We start from the raw sequence: 22,245 nt of genomic DNA on the forward strand, positions 1-22,245 counted from the left end.
TGGTAATAATCAACTGCAGTTAGACATCAATGAAGACGATGTCTTAGACTTGCTTGAATCCCATGCTGAAGAACTGACCAATGAGGACCTTATGGAGCTGGAGCAGCAGATGATAGCATTTGAGGAAGAAGGCCGGGACCTAGAAACCCCAGAACCAAAGAAGTTTTTGACGAAGGAGTTAGCTGAAGCCTTTTGTCTCATTGAAGCAGGGATGGCAAAGTTAGAGGAGCAAGATCCTAATGCAGAAAGGTTCACCAAAGTTTACCGGATAGTTACCGACGGCCTCAGCTGCTACAAGGCCATTTATAATGAGAAAAAGAAAAGCTCTGTTCAAGCCTCACTTGACGTTTACTTTAAGAAATTACTTTAATGTTTTTTATACCTACACACACACACACATATATATAAATATAAAAATAATCCAAGTTTTGTGTCATTTCCATTTATTATTAGTATTACTGTATTATTATATTTAAGATGTTTTAGGTAAAATATATACTATATACCAAGACAAACATTTGACTAATTGACGCTAGATGTGAACCGTACGTAACTGTTCCGACTTACATACAAATTCGACTTACAGACAGACTTAAAAACGGAACTCGTTCGTAACCCAGGGACTGCCTGTATAATGCTGCAAAGATTAGTAGTTGGCCACAAGATTGGAAGAATTTTAGAAACCAGCAAAGGATCTCTAAATATAGTAAAGATGTAGGAAAGTTCATGTTTAGCAATTAGTTTGAGTGCAGTCCTGTGCAAAGATCAAGTAATTGAAGTATATTGATCAATAAACCTAATATGATTAATATTCTGCTACACATGCATTAATATGACCTGACTGGTTCTCTGCAGCCGCACCCTCACTTGGCAAGTGAGGAGCATTAAATGACCCTTCACCTTGTAAAACTGCACTTTTATAGTTTAATTTGCATAGCAAATTCTGAAAAGCCTGCCAAGATTGAATGAGCTCAGTTCTGGGATTTAGACACCCGAGCAATTATCACTTATAAATTTGTGTTCCCCTAAAATAAGGGGAGGCAATGGCCTAGTGGTATTATCGCTAGACTAATAATCCAGAAACTCAGCTAATGTTCTGGGGATTTAGGTTCGAGTCCTGCCACGGCAGGTGGTGAAATTTGAATTTAATAAATATCTGGAATTAAGAATCTACTGATGACCATGAAACCATTGTTGATTGTTGTAAAAACCCATCTGGTTCACTAATGTCCTTCAGGGAAGGAAATCTGTTGTCCTTACCTGGCCTGGCCTACATGTGACTCCAGAGCCACAACAATGTGGTTTACTTCACCTGCCAATGGGCACAAAATGCCAGCCAGCGACGCCCATGTTCAAATAAAAAAAGCTTTTTTCTGAGGAAAAACACCTCTGAGATTTCAAATCTTCAGTTCTCTGTCCTAAGAATTAGTTTAGTCTTTTAACTTGCAGTGTTTTAAAATAAGCAGTATACAATATATCCTATGAATAAGACAGCATGGATGCCGGACTCAGGTGTCTGGGATGTTTGACTGGCGGGGAGAGGGATCAGTCACTCCAGGAAGAGGTGGAAGGGATGGTGGAATCACAGAATTGTTACAGCACAGAAGGAGGCCATTTGGCCCATTGTGTCTGCACTGGCTTTCTCCTTTACATACACTAGTTCTTTTTTTTGAAATTCGTGTTTAATGTTGGGCCAAAACTTATCTTTCTGAAATTTCCTCATCGGCCGCCCGAGTGTGAGAAAAATTGAAACATGGCCCTCCACATGAAGAGGCTGGACAAGCCTGCATTAACCAGACACTGGCTCAGCAGGAAATTGTAGTCTCTCAATCACAGCAGTGCTAGGGAAAGGCAACAGACTGAGAGAAGATATTTTAAGTATCACAGAAGAGTAGGAGAGAAGTTGGGTCTTACAGTATAACCAGTGTAGTCCAAAACAGCAATGTCTTTCTGATATCAAGTAGACTCCAGGAATTTGATGCCAAGCATCAAGGATGATGTGGATCTAAATTTTTCCACCTCAACCAACTTTCACGATACTAAATTCCTTCTTGTATACACATTTTAGTTTTTCTATTGAGCATTCTGCGAGATACTCTGTGGAAATAGTTAGTCTCTAAATTCTCTTCTTATAAATATTGTTTCTCATACTTAGCATCATCGTGGTGAATCAATGTTGAATGATTTCTTAAGTACTTCCATAATGGGGCCCTCAAAACAGTACATGATAATCTAATTGGAGTCTGACCAATGTTTTGTATAAATTTATCATTTACTTCTTTACCCTTGTGGACTATGCCTGTATCAGTAACAATCAAAATGCTTGGCCTTTTTACAGCTTCAGCCATTGGCTTTCAGAGAACTAAATATTTGGACTGCTATATCTGGCCTACATGTGACTCCAGATATATGTGAATAAGCATATATTGTCACCAGACTGTTCCTTTCTGTTAACCTGTTCATGTCTTCCAAAGTCTTCGCTACTGAACAAACTCATTACTCTTGTGCTGTTAACATATTTCAACAGAGAATCTACAAACCATTTACAGGGAACAATACTGAAAGTGCTTGACAGAGAATGGGCGGAATAGCAGGCAGTTTCTGCTTGGATTTGCAAGGAGCGGGAGCTCTCTCTCTCTCTCTCTCTCCAGAGACTGGAGTTTGGGACCTGCTAGAAAATAAGTATCTCTTGTCAGAGATGTTCTGGAGGCTTGAGGACCAATAGCCAGCATACCAGCACATAAGCCTGGTGTTTGCTCACTGATTTTGTAAAGGACTTTACGTCTGTGAGGAATATTGCTTAAATTGGAACTAAAGCTAGCAGTTAAGAATTGTATCTTGTCATGGTTAAGTATTTCAATTGGTAAAAATTATACTAATTCTTTTTGTTATCGTTAAACTGTATTGTTGAATAAAGTTTGTTTTGAGAAAAGTTTCCTAGCGGGTCAATGGAATCACACCTGGAGTGAAACACTTCACATTAATGCCAAAATCAAAAATTGTTGGGGTCTAGTCTAACTCGATAATATATCTTGGAGTTCTGATCTGGTCCCTAACATGAAGGTACCAAGGAAATGAAAGGTGCTATATGAATAGAAGCTCTTTCTTCTGTTTATATAATTAACTGAATACCGTGTGAAGAAATTTGTCAGTGTGGCAGCACATCAACCACTTCGACCATAAAACAGAAAGTAAATAGCCTCAAAAACCAGGAAGGGGAAACATTTGACTCAGAAAACAAAACTGAAGGAAAACCCCTAATAGTTCAAAACTAAAAAAAATCCAGAGACCAAAACCCAAATCACATAATACCATTATGGACATTTTTCTTTTGAGGAACTAACTAATGAAAGATTAAGGAGCCATCTTGTGTGTTGATTCCACTAAAGAAAAGAAATAAATAGAATGCAATATATGAGCAATCTCTCTGTGACCTGACACAATCACCAGGGCTTTTAATTCTTTCAGGTTCCTGGAATTCTCTACTATATTTTGCCCAATTTAAAACACAATTCACCCTAAAGTGATGCAGAGTGTACCTGAATCTGCAAACCAGAAAACACTTTCATGACAGAATCTCTTTATTCACAACACAATCCTAACCTGAACTTCTTTGGACTGTGGGAGGAAATGGGAGCATCTGGAAGAAACCCACATAGACCTGGGGAGAATGTGCAAACTCCACACAGTTACCCAAGGCCAGAATCAAAGCCAGATCCCTGGCGCTGTGAGGCACCAGCGCGAACCACTGTGCCCCCCTGCTGCCCTGATTTGCGAAGTCACATTTTTTTCTTTCCTATGTGCAATACTTTACACATTTAACTGCAGTAATTTTTTATCTCCCATTGTTCAGCCCACTCTTATTTTGCCTGACACATTTTGTAGCTTTTGGGCTGTCTCCTTTAATTCCACTACAATACCTAGTTTGGTGGTATCTCCAAATTTGACCAGTTTACACTGAATTTCTGAATCCAAGTCACTGATGTTGACTAATAGCAATGGCCCTGTGGCATTGAGCCCTGTGGCACCAACTCAGTACTCATTTGCTAAATTGCCCTTTAGGGTCCAAAGTTAGTACAGTACAGGTTAGTAGATTAGCCATGGTAAATATGCAGGGTTATGGGGATGTAGTGGGGTGGGAGGGGGTGGGGGGCACATGGTGGGTGGTGGTGGTGATGATGGTGTCTAGTTGGGATGCTCTTTCGGACAGTGAGTGCAAACCCATTGGGCCAAATGGCCTCCTTCTGCATTGTAGGGACTTTATGGTTTGATCACCATCCACCTATATTAAACAAATTATCTGAAATGTGACATTTCCCAGAAATCCAGTTGTATTTGGTATGTTTGCACAATCTCATTTTTCTGCTCTTTTCAGCTGTCATTTTGTGATTTGATTAGTGCCTAGGCTGCCCTTTAAAATGATTATTACCTGGGATGAACTTCCTTCTGCTTTGTGGTCAACACAGAAAGGTGGTGAAATATTGTAATCTTGTCTATCAAAGTCCCATCTTCATATTAAGGATACCCTCCACTGTGTTGTACGGCACAAGCACTGTGCTAAAGAGGATAGATTCAGAACAGCTCAAAACTGGGCATCGATCAGCAGAACTTCATTCAACCACAATCTGTGAGCTCAGGGCCCAACATATCCCTTATTCCACTATCTGTTATTCCAATATCACCATCAAGACAAGGGATCAACCCTGGTTCAATGAAGAGTGCAGGAGGGCCTGCCAGGAGCCACTCCAGGTATAACTAAAGTTCAGGTGTCAACCTAGTGAAACTGCAACACAGGGTGACTTGTGTGCCAAACAGTGGAAGCAGCATGCAAGAGAGAGAGCCAAGTGATCCCACAACTAATGCATCAGATCTAAGCTCTGCAGTCCTGCCACATCCAGCTGTGAATGGTGGTGGACAATTAAACAACTAATAGGAGAGAGATGCTCCATTAATATGCCGACCCTTAATGATGGGGGATCCCGTCATATTAGTGCAAAAGACAAGGCTTCAGCCAGAGATTCCAAGTCTGAAAGACATGCAGCTTAGGTATGTTGGCCATGTTAAATTCTCCCTCAGTGTACCCAAACAGGCACCGGAGTGGCAACTAGGGGATTTTCACAGTACCTTAATTGCAGTGTTAATGTAAGCCTACTTATGATAATAATAAATAAAATTCAAACAAGTGGATGATCCATCTTGACCTCCTCCTGACGTTCCCAACATCAGAGATGTCAGTTTTCAGCAAGTTCAATTTATTCCACATGATATTAAGAAATAACTGAAGGGACTGAGCCCTGACATGACCTGGCAGCTGTATTGAAGAACTAGTCTGGCTCCTAGCCAAGCTGTTCCAGCTGCAACACTAGCATCTACCAACAATGTGCAAAATTGCCCAGGTATGTCCTGACCTCAGAAAGCCACGGCAAATCCAACCCATTCCGCAAAGTTAGAGGTCAAACATCTCAACCCCAGGAAATCATTGCAGAAGTTCTTCAGGATGGTGTCCTAGACCTAACCATCTTCAGCTGCTCTATCATAAGGTCAGAAGTGGGCATATTCGCTGATGACTGCACAGAAATGACACTCACGTCTATCTATCACATCTCTTGATTCCTCTATTGCTGCTGAATTTTCAGACTGCTTGTCCAACATCCAGTACTGGATGAACAGAAATGTTCTCCAATCATATACTGAGGAGATCAAACCCATTGTATTAGTTCCCCACTATGAACTCTGTTCCCTAGTTACCAAATCCATCACTTTCCCTTGCAATGGAGGCTCAGCCAGTCTGTTCGCAAACTTGATGTCAAATTTTATCTTGAGATGAGTTTCTGACCACATATCTACATCATCACTGAGACTGCCTATTACCAATTCCATAGCATCATCCAAGGTCCACCCCTGTCTCAGCTCAACTACTGCTGAAAACCTCATTCATATTTTTGTTACCTCTAGACTGGACTCTTGACTAGTCTCCCACATCATACGCTTCATAAACTTCAGGTCTTCCAAACTTTGCTCCTGTGTCCTAACTTGCACCAAGTCTTGTTGACCTATCACCCTGGTGCCTATTGACCTTCATTGGAACCTGATTAAGCAATGCCTCAATTTTAAAATTCTTATCTTTGTTTTCAAATTCTCCCATGGCCTTGCTCCACCCTATCTCTGTGACCTATCCATGCCCTCCAGTCCTTGGAGATATCTATTTTCCTCTAATTCTGACCTCTAACCCAGTTTGAATTTCTTCAACATTAGTTTCCATGCCTTTGGTGCTATAGCCCTGAGCTCTAGAATTTCCTCCCTAAACCTCTCAACCTATCTTTCCTGTTTTAAGATGCAGCTTAGGTATGTTGGCCATGTTAAATTCTCCCTCAGTGTACCCAAACAGGCACCGGAGTGGCAACTAGGGGATTTTCACAGTACCTTAATTGCAGTGTTAATGTAAGCCTACTTATGATAATAATAAATAAAATTCAAACAAGTGGATGATCCATCTTAGGTATGTTGGCCATGTTAAATTCTCCCTCAGTGTACCCAAACAGGCACCGGAGTGGCAACTAGGGGATTTTCACAGTACCTTAATTGCAGTGTTAATCTATCTCTTGACCAAGCTATTATCTCTTTATGTGGCTTAATGTCAAACTTTCTTTACAATCCTTCTGTGAAATACCTTGGGATGTTTTATTTATGTTAAAGGTGCTTTATAAATGCTAGTTGTTGTTATCTCAGTTTGTGCTAGTGCGCTATTCCACCCCTGCTGATGCTGACATTTTCCCTTCCATCCTATTTCCCATGAGAAGTGTTACTTTCAACCTCTTCCCTCTCCCAGCTTCTGATCATTCCCACTGCCTTTCATCAATTTTCCCCTCCTCTGTTACATAGCTTTCTTTCTGCAATAGTCACTTATCCCCTTTTCCATTCCCCTTCATTGCCACGTATTCCCCCTTTAAACTAAAGTTTGACCAAGACCGCAAGGGCGCAAGACTACAAAGAATTGTGAATGTAGCCGAGTTCATCACGCAAAGCAGCCTCTCATCCATTGACTCCATCTACACTTTCTGCTGCCTCTGCAAAGCAGCCAGCATAATGAAAGACCCCACGCATCCCAAACATACTCTCTTCCATCGGGAAGAAGATATGTGACCCTATTGTACCTTTAAGAAATGTATTTTTTAATCATGTTCTCTGCAGTTTGTAAGTAGGCCTGCTTTTTTTTGTTTTTCATTGTGGCACTGGCTGCCTGCTTGGATGTCCTTTTATAGCTGCTTAAATGGTTTAAATGGGGTTTTGTTTATTTTTAATCTGGGCGAATGCACCTTCTGGGAGTTTATAGCCTTTTGAACTTTTGGGGAAGAATGATTGACAGGGCAGGTGACAGGAGTTGTTTTTACTTTCAGTTTGGTTCAGTTTCATGGGCTGACATTGTTTTCGAGCTGCAAGCAAATTTTGTCTCTCTGTCCTGGTGTTTTGAGAAACTGTTGGACTCCAGAATGAAAAGCAGTGTTTCTGTGCCTCTCTCCCTGGTATTGGGAATTCTGCTGGCTGCTGTTTAGTTAGAAGGTGTTTGGACTTCAGGCTGGATGCAGTTTTCTGTCTCTCTCTCCCTGGTGTTTTGGGAAGCTGCTCTGACTTCAAGCTTGTCTGGATGCGTGTCAAGAAAGCTGCAGAATCCAACAGCATCACATGAGCATTCTTATTTTCAGTGCTAAACCTGAGACAGAGATATATGTTTATAAGGAGGTTGGTTGTGTTGGGACCATGCATTTAGTTGTTAAGGTTTATACAATATCGTGGTTGATTTTTTCCTTGTTTGTAATTGGTAAAACTTAGTGCTAATTTTCTTTCTATGTATTAACTGTATTCTTAAATTAACTTTGTTTGATAAAAGCTCCCTAGTGGATCATTTGAATCATACCTGAAGTGAAACATCATATGCTTACCCTAGCCAAATTCAGAGTGCAAAGTTATGGTCTAGGCTGACATCATAACCTACCTTTCTGACCTGGATTATAACAGATACAAAGGTCTGAGATCACCTACCAACCGACTCAAGAACAACTTCTTCCCTGTGGCCATCAGACTTTTGAATGGACTTACCTTATACTAAGTTGATCTTTCTCTATACCCTAGTTATGACTGTAACACTATATTTTGCACCCTCTCCTTTCCTTCTCCGCTATGCACTCTGGGTGCCCTTGTTCATGATTCACTGAAAGCTAACATGCAGGTATAGTAAGCAATTAAGGAAGTAAATGGAATATAAAAGTAAAGATTATATAAAGTCTTGGTGAGACCGCACCTGGAGTATCATGAGCAGTTTTGGTTTCCTCAGCTGAAGAAAGGTATACCTGCCATAGAGGGAATGCAACAAAGGTTTATTAAAGAATAATCCTAGGAGGAATGATTAGTGGAGTTTAGAAGAATGCAAGGGGATCTTATTCAAACTTAGAAAATTCTTACAGGGCACAATAGGGAAGGATGTTTTCCCTGGCTAGGGTTCTGGCAGTAAGAAGTTTAACAACACCAGGTTAAAGTCCAACAGATTTATTTGGTAGCAAAAGCCACACAAGCTTTCGGAGCTCCAAGCCCCTTCTTCAGGTGAGTGGGAATTCTGTTCACAAACAGGGCATATAAAGACACAAACTCAATTTACATGAATAATGGTTGGAATGCGAATACTTACAACTAATCAAGTCTTTAAGAAACAAAACAACGTGAGGGTTCTGGAACCAGGGGACACGGTCTCAGAAAAAGGGGCAGGCCATTTAGGACTGAGATGAAGAGGGATTTCTTCACTCAGAGGGTGGTGAATCTTTGGAATTGTCTACCCAGAGGATTGTGGAGGCTCAGTCATTGAATAGGTTCAAGACACATTGATAGATTTCTACAAATCAAGGGATATGGGGATGGTTCAGGAAAATGGTGTTGAAGTAGAAAATCAGCTATGATCACAATGAGTGGAGGAGCAGGCTCGATGGGCTGAATAGCCTACCGCTTCTCCTATTTCCTACGTTCTTGCTCTCACCCCAGCCATGGATCTTACCTTAAAAGCTTCCCTTCCCACTGTTTGCTGCTCGTCCAATCATAGGCTGGTTTCTAGTGAGCCTATCAGCAGTAAATGCAAGGAGAAACTAGTCTGTGATTGGATGAGCAGCATTTTTCAAATCTATGTCTGTTATATGTACAACAATGTTTGGTGGGCTGGAGGGGTTCTGGTCACCAATTGGACAAGCCTGTCTTAAAGTGTCTCTTTTAAGTTAAGGTAAAGCAGAATGCTCTGGAATGGGGAATGGTGTGACCTCTTTGCAATTTACTTGTAACACCCAGACACAAAGCGAAAGGCAGGTGCTTTCTTGCTGCAGACTCACGCAGTCAGTCAGAGTTAAGGATGTGGGTAAAGTAGACCCACCACAGATGTTGCTATGCCAAGCAGAAGAAAAGGACTGTTTTGGGGTTCACTGTCAAACAAAGGGCCGGTGAGGACAAAACTCATGTTTCAGGAAACAAGGACTGTGAAAAGTTAGGGACCTTGGAATAATCAGAGGAATCCTTTAAAATGGGAAGTCCATTCAATAATGCTCAAAGGGTTAAGTGAAGAAGAAATTTTGTTAAAAGGACATTGGCAGATTCACCTTGATGGAGAAAGTATCCTATTAATATCAGGAGGAGTTGGATTCTAAACTTAAGACTACATGTCTATGGTGAGTGCAGTGTAATATTCTTAATGCTAAGTTAAAATGGGATACTTTTCTGTAATTTAGTGAATTAGTTGCCTATTAAATAATGTTTAGTCAAAGTTGATTTAGGGTCACAAAACAAAAGCAGAAAATGCTGAAAAATCTCAGCAGGTCTGACTTTTACTGTAACATGATGTGGAGATGCCAGCGTTGGACTGGGGTAAACACAGTAAGAAGTCTCACAACACCAGGTTAAAGTCCAACAGGTTTATTTGGTAGCAAAAGCCACTAGCTTTCGGAGAGCTGCTCCTTCGTCAGGTAAGTGACTTACCTGACGAAGGAGCAGCGCTCCGAAAGCTAGTGGCTTTTGCTACCAAATAAACCTGTTGGACTTTAACCTGGTGTTGTGAGACTTCTTACTGTATTTTACTGTAACAAACACCCTAAAATAATGAACTCTCCTCCACCTTCTTCCCATTTATTTTCATTTCTTCCATGTTCCAATTGTTTTATATCTCACTTTCTATCTTCTTTCCCTTACCACTCTCTCCACTACCCCCACCCCAGACAAAACATACCGTTCATAGAGAATGAGATTTACACTGTTGTGGTGAGGGGGTGGGGAAGCTGTGGGAGCTGAGTAGAGAGCCAGCAGTAGGTGGAGACGGGAGAGATTGACAAAGGTAGCATAGACAAAAAGATAAAAGGAAATGGCTAAGAAGGGTACAGCCATTAACAGATCAGAATGTGTGAATAGGAGAACAAAGTTGAGCAGTGTGTCGAAGGATGACCTGAAACAGATGGCCTTGGTGGGGTGGGGGGAGTGGAGACAGTGATAAGGGAAAGAAGATGGAAAGTGAGATTTGTAAAAATTGGAACAGTGGAAGAAATGAAAATAAATGGGGTGAAGGTGGAGGAGAGTTCATTATTTTAGGGTGTTTGTGCAGTAAAATTCATAAAATGTGAAATTTTGTGTGATCTGTTGAAGTGGTCACTGGGAATTGTTTGTGTTATTGGTCTCTGCAAGGATTTCAGAAATGTATAAAACACGGGAAGCTCAATATAACTACTCCTGAAAGTTACAGATCACACTGTCTCAAACTAGCAGTAAGAAGTTTAACAACACCAGGTTAAAGTCCAACAGGTTTATTTGGTAGCAAAAGCCACACGTGTGGCTTTTGGGTGTGGCTTTTGCTACCAAATAAACCTGTTGGACATTAACCTGGTGTTGTTAAACTTCTTACTGTGTTTACCCCAGTCCAACGCCGGCATCTCCACATCAAACTAGCAGTACATTATAACTAAAGTGCCATTTTCATAGAAATCATAGAAATCATAGAAACCCTACAGTGCAGGAGGAGGCCATTTGGCCCATCGAGTCTGCACCGACCACAATCCCACCCAGGCCCTACCCCCACATATTTACCTGCTAATCCCTCTAACCTACACATCCCAGGACTCTAAGGGGCAATTTTTAACCTGGCCAATCAACCTAACCCGCACATCTTTGGACTGTGGGAGGAAACCGGAGCACCCGGAGGAAACCCACGCAGACACGAGGAGAATGTGCAAACTCCACACAGACAGTGAGCCGAGAATCGAACCTAGGACCCTGGAGCTGTGAAGCAGCAGTGCTAACCACTGTGCTACCGTGCCGCCCCAGCCCCAGTTTTCTTCCAGCCCCTCACATTGCTACCTATCTAGTTGAAGCCACAATGCCAAAATATTGCAGAGTTTCAAAACAGCAAAATCACTAGGCAGTAATAAAAACAGAAAATGCTGTAAATACTCAGCAAGTGATGAGAGAGAAACAGGGTTAGCAGTGTTGCAGAGGCTGGCCTGCTCTCAGGGTAAGAAGTCTCACACCAGGTTAAAGTCCAACAGGTTTATTTGGTAGCACAAGCCACTAGCTTTCAGAGCGCTACTCCTTCATCAGGTAAGTGGGAGTTCTGTTCACAAACAGGGCATATAAAGACACAAACTCAATTTACAAAATAATGGTTGGAATGCGAGTCTTTACAGGTAATCAAGTCTTCAAGGTACAGACAATGTGAGTGGAGAGATGGTTAAGCACAGGTTAAAGAGATGTGTATTGTCTCCAGACAGGACAGTTAGTGAGATTTTGCAAGCCCAGGCAAGTTGTGGGGGTTACAGATAGTGTGACATGAACCCAAGATCCTGGTTGAGGCCGTCCTCATGTGTGCGGAACTTGGCTATCAGCCTCTGCTCAGCGACTCTGCGTTGTCGTGTGTCGTGAAGGCCGCCTTGGAGAACGCTTACCTGAAGATCAGAGGCCGAATGCTGAAGTGTTTCCCAACAGGAAGAGAACACTCTTGCCTGGTGATTGTCGAGCGGTGTTCATTCATCCGTTGTCATAGTGTCTGCATGGTCTCCCCAATGTCCCATGCCTCGAGACATCCTTTCCTGCAGCGTATCAGGTAGACAACATTGGCCGACTTGCAAGTGTACGTACCGTGTACCTGGTGGATGGTGTTCTCACATGAGACGATGGCATTCGTGTCGATGATCCGGCACGTCTTGCAGAGGTTGCTGTGGCAGGGTTGTGTGGTGTCGTGGTCACTGTTCTCCTGAAGGCTGGGTAGTTTGCTGTGGACGATGGTCCGTTTGAGGTTATGCGGTTGTTTGAAGGCAAGAAGTGGGGGTGTGGGGATGGTCTTGGCGAGATGTTCGTCTTCATCAATGACATGATGTTGTAGCTTCTCCACTCCGGGGAAGTACTGTACAACGAAGGGTACTCTGTCCGCCATGTCCCGTGTTTGTCTTCTGAGGAGGTCGGTGCAGTTTGCCAACATCTTCATGCACAGGTTCGAACAAGACTCTTCTCCGCACAGGACCTTCAACCGATGCTATACACTAGATACATCAATTACATTTTCTTCCTTTGGACTTATGGTGAACAATCACTGAAACAACTATATGATGATATCAACAAGTTCCATCCCACCAACAGAGTCACCATGGACTACTCTCCGGAATCGGTTGCATTCTTGGACACACGCATCTCCATCAAGGACGGTGACCTCAGCACTTCACTGTACCGCAAGCCCATGGATAACCTCACGATGCTCCACTTCTCCAGCTCCCACCCGAAACACATTAAAGAAGCCATCCCCTACGGACAAGCCCTCCGTATACACAGGATCTGCTCGGATGAGGAGGATCGCAACAGACACCTCCAGACGCTGAAAGATGCCCTCATAAGAATAGGAGATGGTGCTTGACTCATCGATTGACAGTTCCAACGCGCCACAGCAAAAAACCGCACCGACCTCCTCAGAAGACAAACACGGGACACGGTGGACAGAGTACCCTTCGTTGTCCAGTACTTCCCCAGAGCAGAGAAGCTACGGCATCTCCTCCGGAGTCTTCAACATGTCATTGATGAAGACAAACATCTTGCCAAGGCCATCCCCACACCCCCACTTCTTGCCTTCAAACAACCGCACAACCTCAAACAGACCATCGTCCGCAGCAAACTACCCAGCCTTCAGGAGAACAGTGACCACGACACCACACAACCCTGCCACAGCAACCTCTGCAAGACGTGCCGGATCATCGATACGGATGCCATCATCTCATGTGAGAACACCATCCACCAGGTACACGGTACGTACACTTGCAAGTCGGCCAATGTTGTCTACCTGATACGCTGCAGGAAAGGATGTCTCGAGGCATGGGACATTGGGGAGACCATGCAGACACTATGACAACGGATGAATGAACACCGCTCGACAATCACCAGGCAAGAGTGTTCTCTTCCTGTTGGAGAACACTTCAGCGGTCACGGGCATTCGGCCTCTGATCTTTGGGTAAGCATTCTCCAAGGTGGCCTTCACGAAACACGACAACGCAGAGTCGCTGAGGAGAGGCTGATAGCCAAGTTCCGCACACATGAGGACGGCCTCAACCGGGACCTTGGGTTCATGTCACACTATCTGTAACCCCCACGACTTGCCTGGGCTTGCAAAATCTCACTAACTGTCCTGTCTGGAGACAATACACATCTCTTTAACCTGTGCTTAACCATCTCTCCACTCACATTGTCTGTACCTTGAAGACTTGATTACCTGTAAAGACTCGCATTCCAACCATTATTTTGTAAATTGAGTTTGTGTCTTTATATGCCCTGTTTGTGAACTGAAATCCCACTCACCTGATGAAGGAGCAGCGCTTCGAAAGCTAGTGGCTTGTGCTACCAAATAAACCTGTTGGACTTTAACCTGATGTTGTGAGACTTCTTACTGTGTTTACCCCAGTCCAATGCCGGCATCTCCACATCACTGCTCTCAGGGCTCAGACAGTGGCTGAACTGCTCTCAGGACTGGGACAGTGGCTGAGCTGCCCTCGGGGCCGGAACAAATAGTGATAGAGCAATACAGCACAGGAACAGGCCCTTCAGCCCAGCTGGTCCATGCCGATCATGGTGCCCTACCAGCTAGTCTCAATTGCCTGCATTTGACCCATATCCCTCTAGTCCTTGCCCAGCCATAGACTTATCCAAATGCTTTTTAAATGTTGCTATTGAACCTGCCTCAACCACTTTCTCTGGCAGCTCATTCTATATACGCACCACCCTCTGCATGAAGAAGTTCCCCCTCAGGTCCCTTTTAAATCTTTCTCCTCTCACCTTAAGCCTATGTCTTCTAGTTTTCAATTCCACTTCCACAGGAAAAAGACCATGTGCGTTCATCCTATCATGGATTTTATACACCTCAATAAGGTAACCCCTCATTCTCCTGCAATCCAAGGAATACAGTCCTAGCCTGGCCAACCACTCCCTATAACTCAGGCCCATCCTCTTTGCACTCTTTTCAGTTTATCAATTTCTTTCCTATAACAGGGTGACTAAAACTGTACACAATATTTCAAGTGTGGCCTCACCAAAGACTTATACAACTGTAATATAGGGCAGGATTCCCCCAGCCCAATGCGCTACTCGAGCATCGCAGTGGGCCGGGAGACATCAGTGGGCAGCCAGGAGCGGGACTCGTGTCCAGACAATCGCGAGTCTCCCAGGCTGTGGTTTTAGACATAATCAGGCCCGGGCAGCAAGGTAGTACAGTGTTTAGCACTGCTGCCTCAGTGCCAGGGACCTGGGTTCGATTCCCAGCTTGGGTCACTGTTCTGTGCATAGACTGCATGTTCTCCCCATGTCTGCGTGGGTTTCCTCCCACAAGCTGAAAGGTGTGCTGCTCAGGTGCATTGGCCATGCTAAGTTCTCCCTCAATGTACCCGAACAGGTGCTGGAGTGTGGTGACTAGGGGATTTTCACAGCAACTGCAGTTTTAATGTAGGCCTACTTATGACACCAACAAATAAACTAAACTGCACTGGAAATCGGCATGCGGCTGATTACCATATTGAAATTAATATTTCAATATGATTAGCGAGCCCAGAACGGTAGTCTCTCTCCCTCCTGGCAGAAGAGGTTCCCACCAGCGGGTCCCCATCAACGGAAACCAGGCATGATCCCCACTGGTGGGGAAATAAGCCATTGAGCCTCCTCCCCGGGAGGTCAAGGGTAGGGGTGCCCACCTGGCACCAGTCAGTACCAAGGGGGTGAGGCCTACTGGGGGTGAGGCCTACTGGAGGTGGGATCTACTGGGGGTTTGATTGATGGTGGGAAGGGGGAACCTGCTGCGCACTCTGCGATGGGAGAAGGAGGGAGAGGGCAATCAGGGCTGCACATGGGGAGTGGGTCGGTGTTGGCCATTGGGGAGGGGAGGGGGTTCGGGTTGGGGCTGGCCATGAGAGGCTGGCGATTTGGGTTGCTCCGAGTGGGCTTCGGTTAGGCCGGTGATCGGGGAGGGGGGTGGGGTAGAAGGGCTGTTAGGTGGTTGGGAAATGATCAGGAGGCCGGCGATGGGGAGGGGGCAATGCGTATGCACCGATCTCCCCACTGACAGATCAGTGCATGCGCAGTGGCCTGCTCAGCATGCCGATCTTGGCTTCTCCAATGGGTTCAGGCCATGTCCCCCAGTTTCTGACGTTAATCTCTCTAAGTCACTCTGTAATGTCTAGAGTGCCGGTGATTCGTTCAGGTAAGCACTCCCAAAAAACGGGCGGGAAATTCTCCCATTTTCCCACCTGTTGGGCACTTGGTTTCTTTTTGGGAGAATCTCGGCTGTAATGTCCCAACTCCTATACTCAATGCCCTGACTGATGAAGTCATGATGTGGAGATGCCGGCGTTGGACTGGGGTAAACACAGTAAGGAGTCTAACAACACCAGGTTAAAGTCCAACAGGTTTATTTGGTAGCAAATGCCACTAGCTTTCGGAGCGCTGCTCCTTCATTAGGCTCCCACTCACCTGACGAAGGAGCAGCGCTCCGAAGGCTAGTGGTATTTGCTACCAAATAAACCTGTTGGACTTTAACCTGGTGTTGTTGGACTCCTGACTGATGAAGGCCAGTGTGCCAAACGCCTTCTTCACCACTCGGTCTACCTATGATGCCGCTTTCAACAAACAATGTACTTGTATTGCTGGGTCCCTTTGTTCCTCAGCACTCCCCCAGGACCCTGCCATGCACGGTACAAGCCTCACCTTGCTTTGACTTTCCTCCCCAGCTGCTGGGTGAGGCAGTGGGAGACAGCAGCTTGTCTGCACTTGTCAGCCTCAGCCCGGTCTGATTGACAGCCCGACTGAGTAGTCAGAGAGCAGGGGGCGGGAGCTCACTGGTTTCCAGGAAGCGGCGGCTCGAGAGGAGACAAAGAGAAAGACCGACAGGAGAGAGAGAGTGTGACAGACAGAGGGAGAGAGTGTGTGAGAGAGATAGACAGAGAGAGAGAGAGAGTGATAGATAGAGAGTGTGTGTGAGAGAGATAGAGAGAGAGAGGGAGAGACACAGAGGCCGCGGAAAGCAGCTCAGCGACCGGATGGCAGCGCCCCAGGAACCAGGTACTGAGAGCGGCCCAGGACCGGGACCCCAGCCCCTGGGCTGGGCTGCCTCCCCCCACTCCGGGGTCGGGGTCGGGGTGGGGGGCTGGAGGCCGGGGGGGAGGGGTTTGCTGTGCTTTGTGTGGCTGGGTTCTCCTGTCTATAACTCAGCAACATCACATCCCACTGCCTCTCCCCAGGTAAACACTCACCTGAGGAGGAGGAGGAGGGAAACAAAGCAGCACAGGGTGACTGACACCCCAGGCTAACGCTGCTCATTCCAGCCACTCACCTGGGCTTGTGCGACTGCTGTGTGAACCATTGCAGTGGTTCCCAAAGGGTGCGGCGAGAGGGAATGGCAAGTGTGGGGGCAAGATTCAAGGACAATCAAAGAAACCTTTAAACATGGTTTAAACAAGCATTGTTTTATACTTTCTGGATGTCCCATGATCATATTCTAAAGTAGTTGTGTTCTATGTTATGAATCAAGCACTGCTAGGAGTTTTTTTTTTCTTTTTGAATGTATTTCTTATCAATAAAAAATTTGGTGTGGCTGGAGCAAATTTTTATTCTGAAAGTGCGGCCCAGTGGAAAAAGTTTGGGAACCACTGGGTGCGCTGATTTGATTTATTATTGTCACATGTATTAATGTACAGTGAAAAGTGTTTCTTGCACGTTATACAGACAGAGCATACTGTTCATAGAGAAGGAAATGAGAGAGTACTATTACAGCTCTAACTCAACATGCCTTCTGGGGCACCTCAAACAGGTGACCTTCACCATCCAGAAGGCTAAGGACAGCAAGCGCATGGGGCAATCATCACCCTTCAACTGCCCGCCCAAGTCTTGCACCATCCTGATTTGAATCTATATTGTTGTTCATTCATCCTCACTGGAGTCCAATCCTGGACCTCCCTACCTAATAGTATTTATCCAGAGTTCACCATATCGACTGCAAGTGTTTATGGTGATGGCAAACTACCACCTTCTGTGTGTAACGAGGAATGGGCAATAAATGCTGGCCTTGCCGCATCTTGATTTAAAACAAAAACTACAGCTACTGGAAATCTAAAACGAAAGGACAGAAAATTACGAGAACACTCAGCGGGAGTCAATCAGCTTCTCTGGAGTGAATAGACAATTTTATTTCACTTGATCTTTTAACACAGGTGTCCAGATCTGAAATATAAACTTGTCCTTTTATCCCCAGCTGTAGATTGAGAATCTTAGTTTTGTGTTGGATTGATTTAGAATCGAGTATTTGTTAAACATAATTTTTATCAAAAGCAGAGTTATGTTGGAGGAAGAGAAGATGGACATTTTCTTTATTTGGCCTATTATGGATTTAATTTGTAAAAATGCAAGTGGAACTCATCCAGTTACAATATCTCCAGAGCAAAACAAAAGGGTAATTATAGTCATTGCTGTGCTGTAGTATCTGATCTAGCCAACTGTAATGTGATTGTTTCTTAAATCAGAGCGAGCTGGCGCATAAGAAAGGGAGAATTAATAGTTACAGTAAGAGCAAGTGTGCATCATAAAATAGTGTAGCGGAACTAATTGGGCATCGACGGGTTATAAAAGTGGATTGTGGAGAAGACAGAGGGTGTGTGTGATGTGAGGTATGCATGAAGCAGAGGAAAGGAAACAAACTGTCCCACCTAGTCAAATAACCCTTTCTCACAGCTCCAATATTAATATTGTAAATATTAATATAATGTTACAGTAAATAATGCCAAGACCCACTTTTTTTAAATGTCCCTGTGATTTTTTTTTTCTAATGGATTGCTTGAAGAAGTGTTCAAGACTCCAGGATGATCTTGGAGGTTTGACAATGTGCAACAAAAAGGAAAGTGAGCGTGCATAATGAAATCAAATTGGGGAAGAGCGCTGATCAGAAAGAAGCAGCAGGAAAGAATGGAGATGAACATATAGTAAAAACAAAAGTGAGGGGGTGGAGTGAGTGGAAACTTGCAGCAGAAGCAAAGTGGTGGGGCATGGGAGGCGTGAAAGAAAGCACAGGAAAGAATGAGGAGGTGTGTGTATACGTCAGAAATTTACAAAGTTACTGTCTGGCAGTTGCACCTTTGAAAATGAACAATTTTACATTAAATGTCAAGTTAAAATTGAGGGTGCTTCTTGGTTTGTCTCAGCATTCATCAAATTTGGGATAATTGGGTGTTGACGCTGGTCAGGTAAAGAAGCAGACGTATGATTGTATGGTCTTTCTAGAAAGAAAGTGAAACAAATTTATTTTCATTTCAGAATTGTGAATTCAGAAGATGGAGTGGATAAATTTAGATTTTGAGTAGGTAGAGAGAGGAAAAGTGTTTGCTTTAGAAACATGGGCTTGAGAATGGGAATGGATGAAAATGTTATGGAAATGAGTGGAATTGTAATGCTCACTTCTGTATAATTAGTTCTATATAATCACTTCCTTTTCACTGAAATTACTTCATTATTAGTTCATGTGCTACTGCAGGAGCTGAAGATAAAACCCCACATATAGAAGACAAAGGACTTTTCCTGAGTCTGTTTAAAATAAAGAATGGAAAAGACAGATTAGAGACGAGAGTTAAGAGACAACAAAATAGCGTATTTTAAATGTAGATGGACTGAGATATGACTGATGAATAGTGAGTTCTACACCCTCCATTAATGTGGAGTAGTTGAGATGAACAGCAAAGATGCAATTATGGAGAAGATGGGTTAGTTACTGGGATGCATTGATGGAATTACAATTACAGTATAAGTGTGAGCTGGATAAGGATTTGGAGAGGTGTGAACTGGGGCACAAGGCTTTAAGGCGAGATGGTGAGAGCAGGGCTAATATTTGGCCAGTGGTGGTCTGTTGTAAATCCCAAACATTTTGCTTTCCCATCTTTTTTTGGATTAAAAAATCAAATTAACTAAAATGCTCTATTTTATTTACATCTTAATTTGTGATTTAAAGAAGTTTGGTTACATTACTCAGTTCTCTTAGTGCTGAATTTTCACTTCCTTGGGTGGAACGCAATCTGCAACACTGGAATAAATAAGCATCAGGAAGGTTTTCAGCTTTATTGTAATTATGCAAAATAAAGTTTCTTTCTCGACTAAATACAACCATCAAAATTTGCAAAAACCGTAAGGCATAGAAACAGAAGCATGCTATTCGGCTCGTTGAGCCTGTTCTGCCATTTAGTGAGATCATGACTGATCTGATAGGATAATCCTCAATTCCACTTTCCTGTCTTATCCGGGGCAGCACAGTGGTTAGCACTGCTGCCTAAAAGTGCCAGGGACCGGGGTCGAACCTGGCCTCGGGTGACAGTTTGTGTGGAGTTTGCATGTTCTCCCCATGTCTCGGTGTTCCGGTTTCCTCCCACAGTCCAAAGATGTGTGGGTTCGGTTGATTGGCTGTGCCAAATTGCCAGTTAGCGTCGGGGGATTTTCAGGGTAAGTACAAAGGCGTGGGATTTCGGGGATAGGGCCTGGGTGGGATTATCGGTTCCAGCCCGATGGGCCAAATGGCCGCCTCCTGCACTTGTCAGGATTCTATGTAAACCCCATAACCCTTCATTCCCTTACTGATTATAAATCTGTCTATCTCTACCTTAAAATGCTTAACGACTGGTCTGTACAGCTCTCTATGGTAAAGAATTCCATAGATTCACTACCCTCTGAGAGAAGGAATTCCTCCTGGTAGCTGTCTTAAATGGGTAACCCTTTACTCTGAAGTTGTGCCTTTTGGTCCAGGACTCTCCCACAAGGGGAAACAACCTCAGCACCTACTCTGTTGAGCTCCCTGAGAATCTTATACGTCCCAATACGGTCGTGCCTCATTCTTCTAAACTCCAATGTACAGCTCTAACCTACATAACCTCTCCTCATAAGAAAACCCCTCCATACCCTGGATCAACCTAGTGAACCTTCTCTGGGCTGCCTCTAATGCCAGTATATCTTTAGATCTGGGGGGGGGGAGGTGCAAAACTGTTCCCAGTATTCCAGATGTGATCTAACTAGTGCCTTTACTAGTTTTAGTCAGACTTTCCTATTTTTGTACTCCATTCCCTTTGAAATCAAGGCCAACGCTCCATTTGCCTTCCCAATTACCTGCTGAACTTGCATGCTATCTTTTCATGATTTTATGCATGAAGACCCTCAAATCCCTCTGAGCTGCAGCTTTCTGCAGTCTCTATCCATTTAAATAATATTCAGCTCCTTTATTCTTCCTACAAAAGTGCATAACTTCACATTTTCCTACAGTATATTCCATCTGTCAAGTTTTTGCCCACTCACTTAACCTGTCTTTGTGTCATCCTCACCATGCCTTCCTACCTGATTTTGTGTCATCCACAAACTTGGGAATAGTATGTTAATTTGCCTCGTCCAAGTCATTAATATACAATGTAAGTAATTGTGTGCCCTGCACTGATCCCTGTGGCACTCCACTAGTTACAGGTTGCGATCCTGAAAATGCCCCTCTTATCCCAACTCTGTCTTTCAGTTAGCTGTTCCTCTATCCATGCTAATATATTACCCCCAACATCATTGTCTCTTATTTTATTAAGTAGTCTTTTATTTGGTACTTTATCGAACGTGTTTTAGAAATCCCAGTATATTACATCTATTGGTTCCCCTTTATCTATCCTGTTCATTACCACCTCAAAGAATTCTAATGAGTTTGTCAGGCATGATTTCCCCTTCATGAAGCCTTGCTGATTCTGCTTGATCATATTATGCCTTTCTAAATGCTCTGCTATTACATCATTTATAATGGACTCTAACATTTTCCCAATGACAGACTTTGAGCTAACTGGAACTGATTGATAATGGACTGTGTGTTGTCTCCCTTTTTGATTAAGGGTGTTGCATTGGCAGTTTTCCAATCCTCTGGGACATTTCCAGAATTTAAAGATTCTTGGAAGATTATTGCCAGTGAATCCACTATCTCTGTAGCTACTTCCTTTAATACCCTGAGATGCAACCCATCAGGTTCAAGAGACTTATTAGCCTTTGGCCCAATAGTTTCCCTAGTACCTTTTCTCCAATGATAGTTATTTATTTCCTTCTCTTCCCCTTCCCCCCCCCCCCCCCCCCACCCCCCACTCAACCCCTTGATTAATTAGTGTTTTTGGAATGTTATTAGTGTCTTCTACTGTGAAGATGGATGCAAAGTATTTGTTTAACTTCTCCGTCATTGCCCAGTCTCATTCTCTAAGGAGCCTATGTTTACTTTGGCCTCTCTCTTCCTATAATAAGAAGCTCTTGCTATCGGTTTTTATATTACTTGCTAGTTTACCCTCATATTTTATCCTCTCCCTCGTTATTATTTTGGTCATCTTTTGTTGGTTTTTAAAACTTGTCTAATCCTCTGGCTTACCACTAATCTTTGTCACATTGTATGTTTTTGCTTTCAGTTTAATAATATCATAACTTCCTTGGTTAACCATGGCTGATTTATCCCCTCCCGAAAATCCTTCTTCCTCATTCGGATTTACGTTTGTGAGTCATGAACTATTTTCATAAACATTGGCCATTGCTGATCAACCATCTTTCCTGTTAAACTCCTTTCCCAATCCAATCCAGCCAACTCTGCCCTCATTCCTTTATAATTAACTTTATTTAAGTGTAGCACAATTGTTTCTAAAAGGTATTCATGAACCTTTGCTTATCCTCTCAAAGAAC

The 22,245-nt window shown here is 43.6% G+C and overlaps 1 protein-coding gene across 1 annotated transcript in view; it reads left to right on the top strand.

The window, feature by feature from the left end:
* The first annotated feature begins 16,342 nt into the window (after positions 1-16,342).
* The window catches only part of LOC144493681 (caspase-6-like), a 30,846-nt gene continuing 24,943 nt past the window's right edge, over positions 16,343-22,245 (top strand). Inside the window, exon 1 of the mRNA XM_078212996.1 lies at positions 16,343-16,596. Coding sequence (XP_078069122.1) covers positions 16,575-16,596 — 22 coding nt within the window. The 5' untranslated portion in view covers positions 16,343-16,574. The remainder of the gene's footprint in view (positions 16,597-22,245) is intronic.

Source organism: Mustelus asterias, chromosome 1, assembly GCF_964213995.1.
Source record: "Mustelus asterias chromosome 1, sMusAst1.hap1.1, whole genome shotgun sequence".
In the NCBI taxonomy this organism is placed as follows: domain Eukaryota; kingdom Metazoa; phylum Chordata; class Chondrichthyes; order Carcharhiniformes; family Triakidae; genus Mustelus; species Mustelus asterias.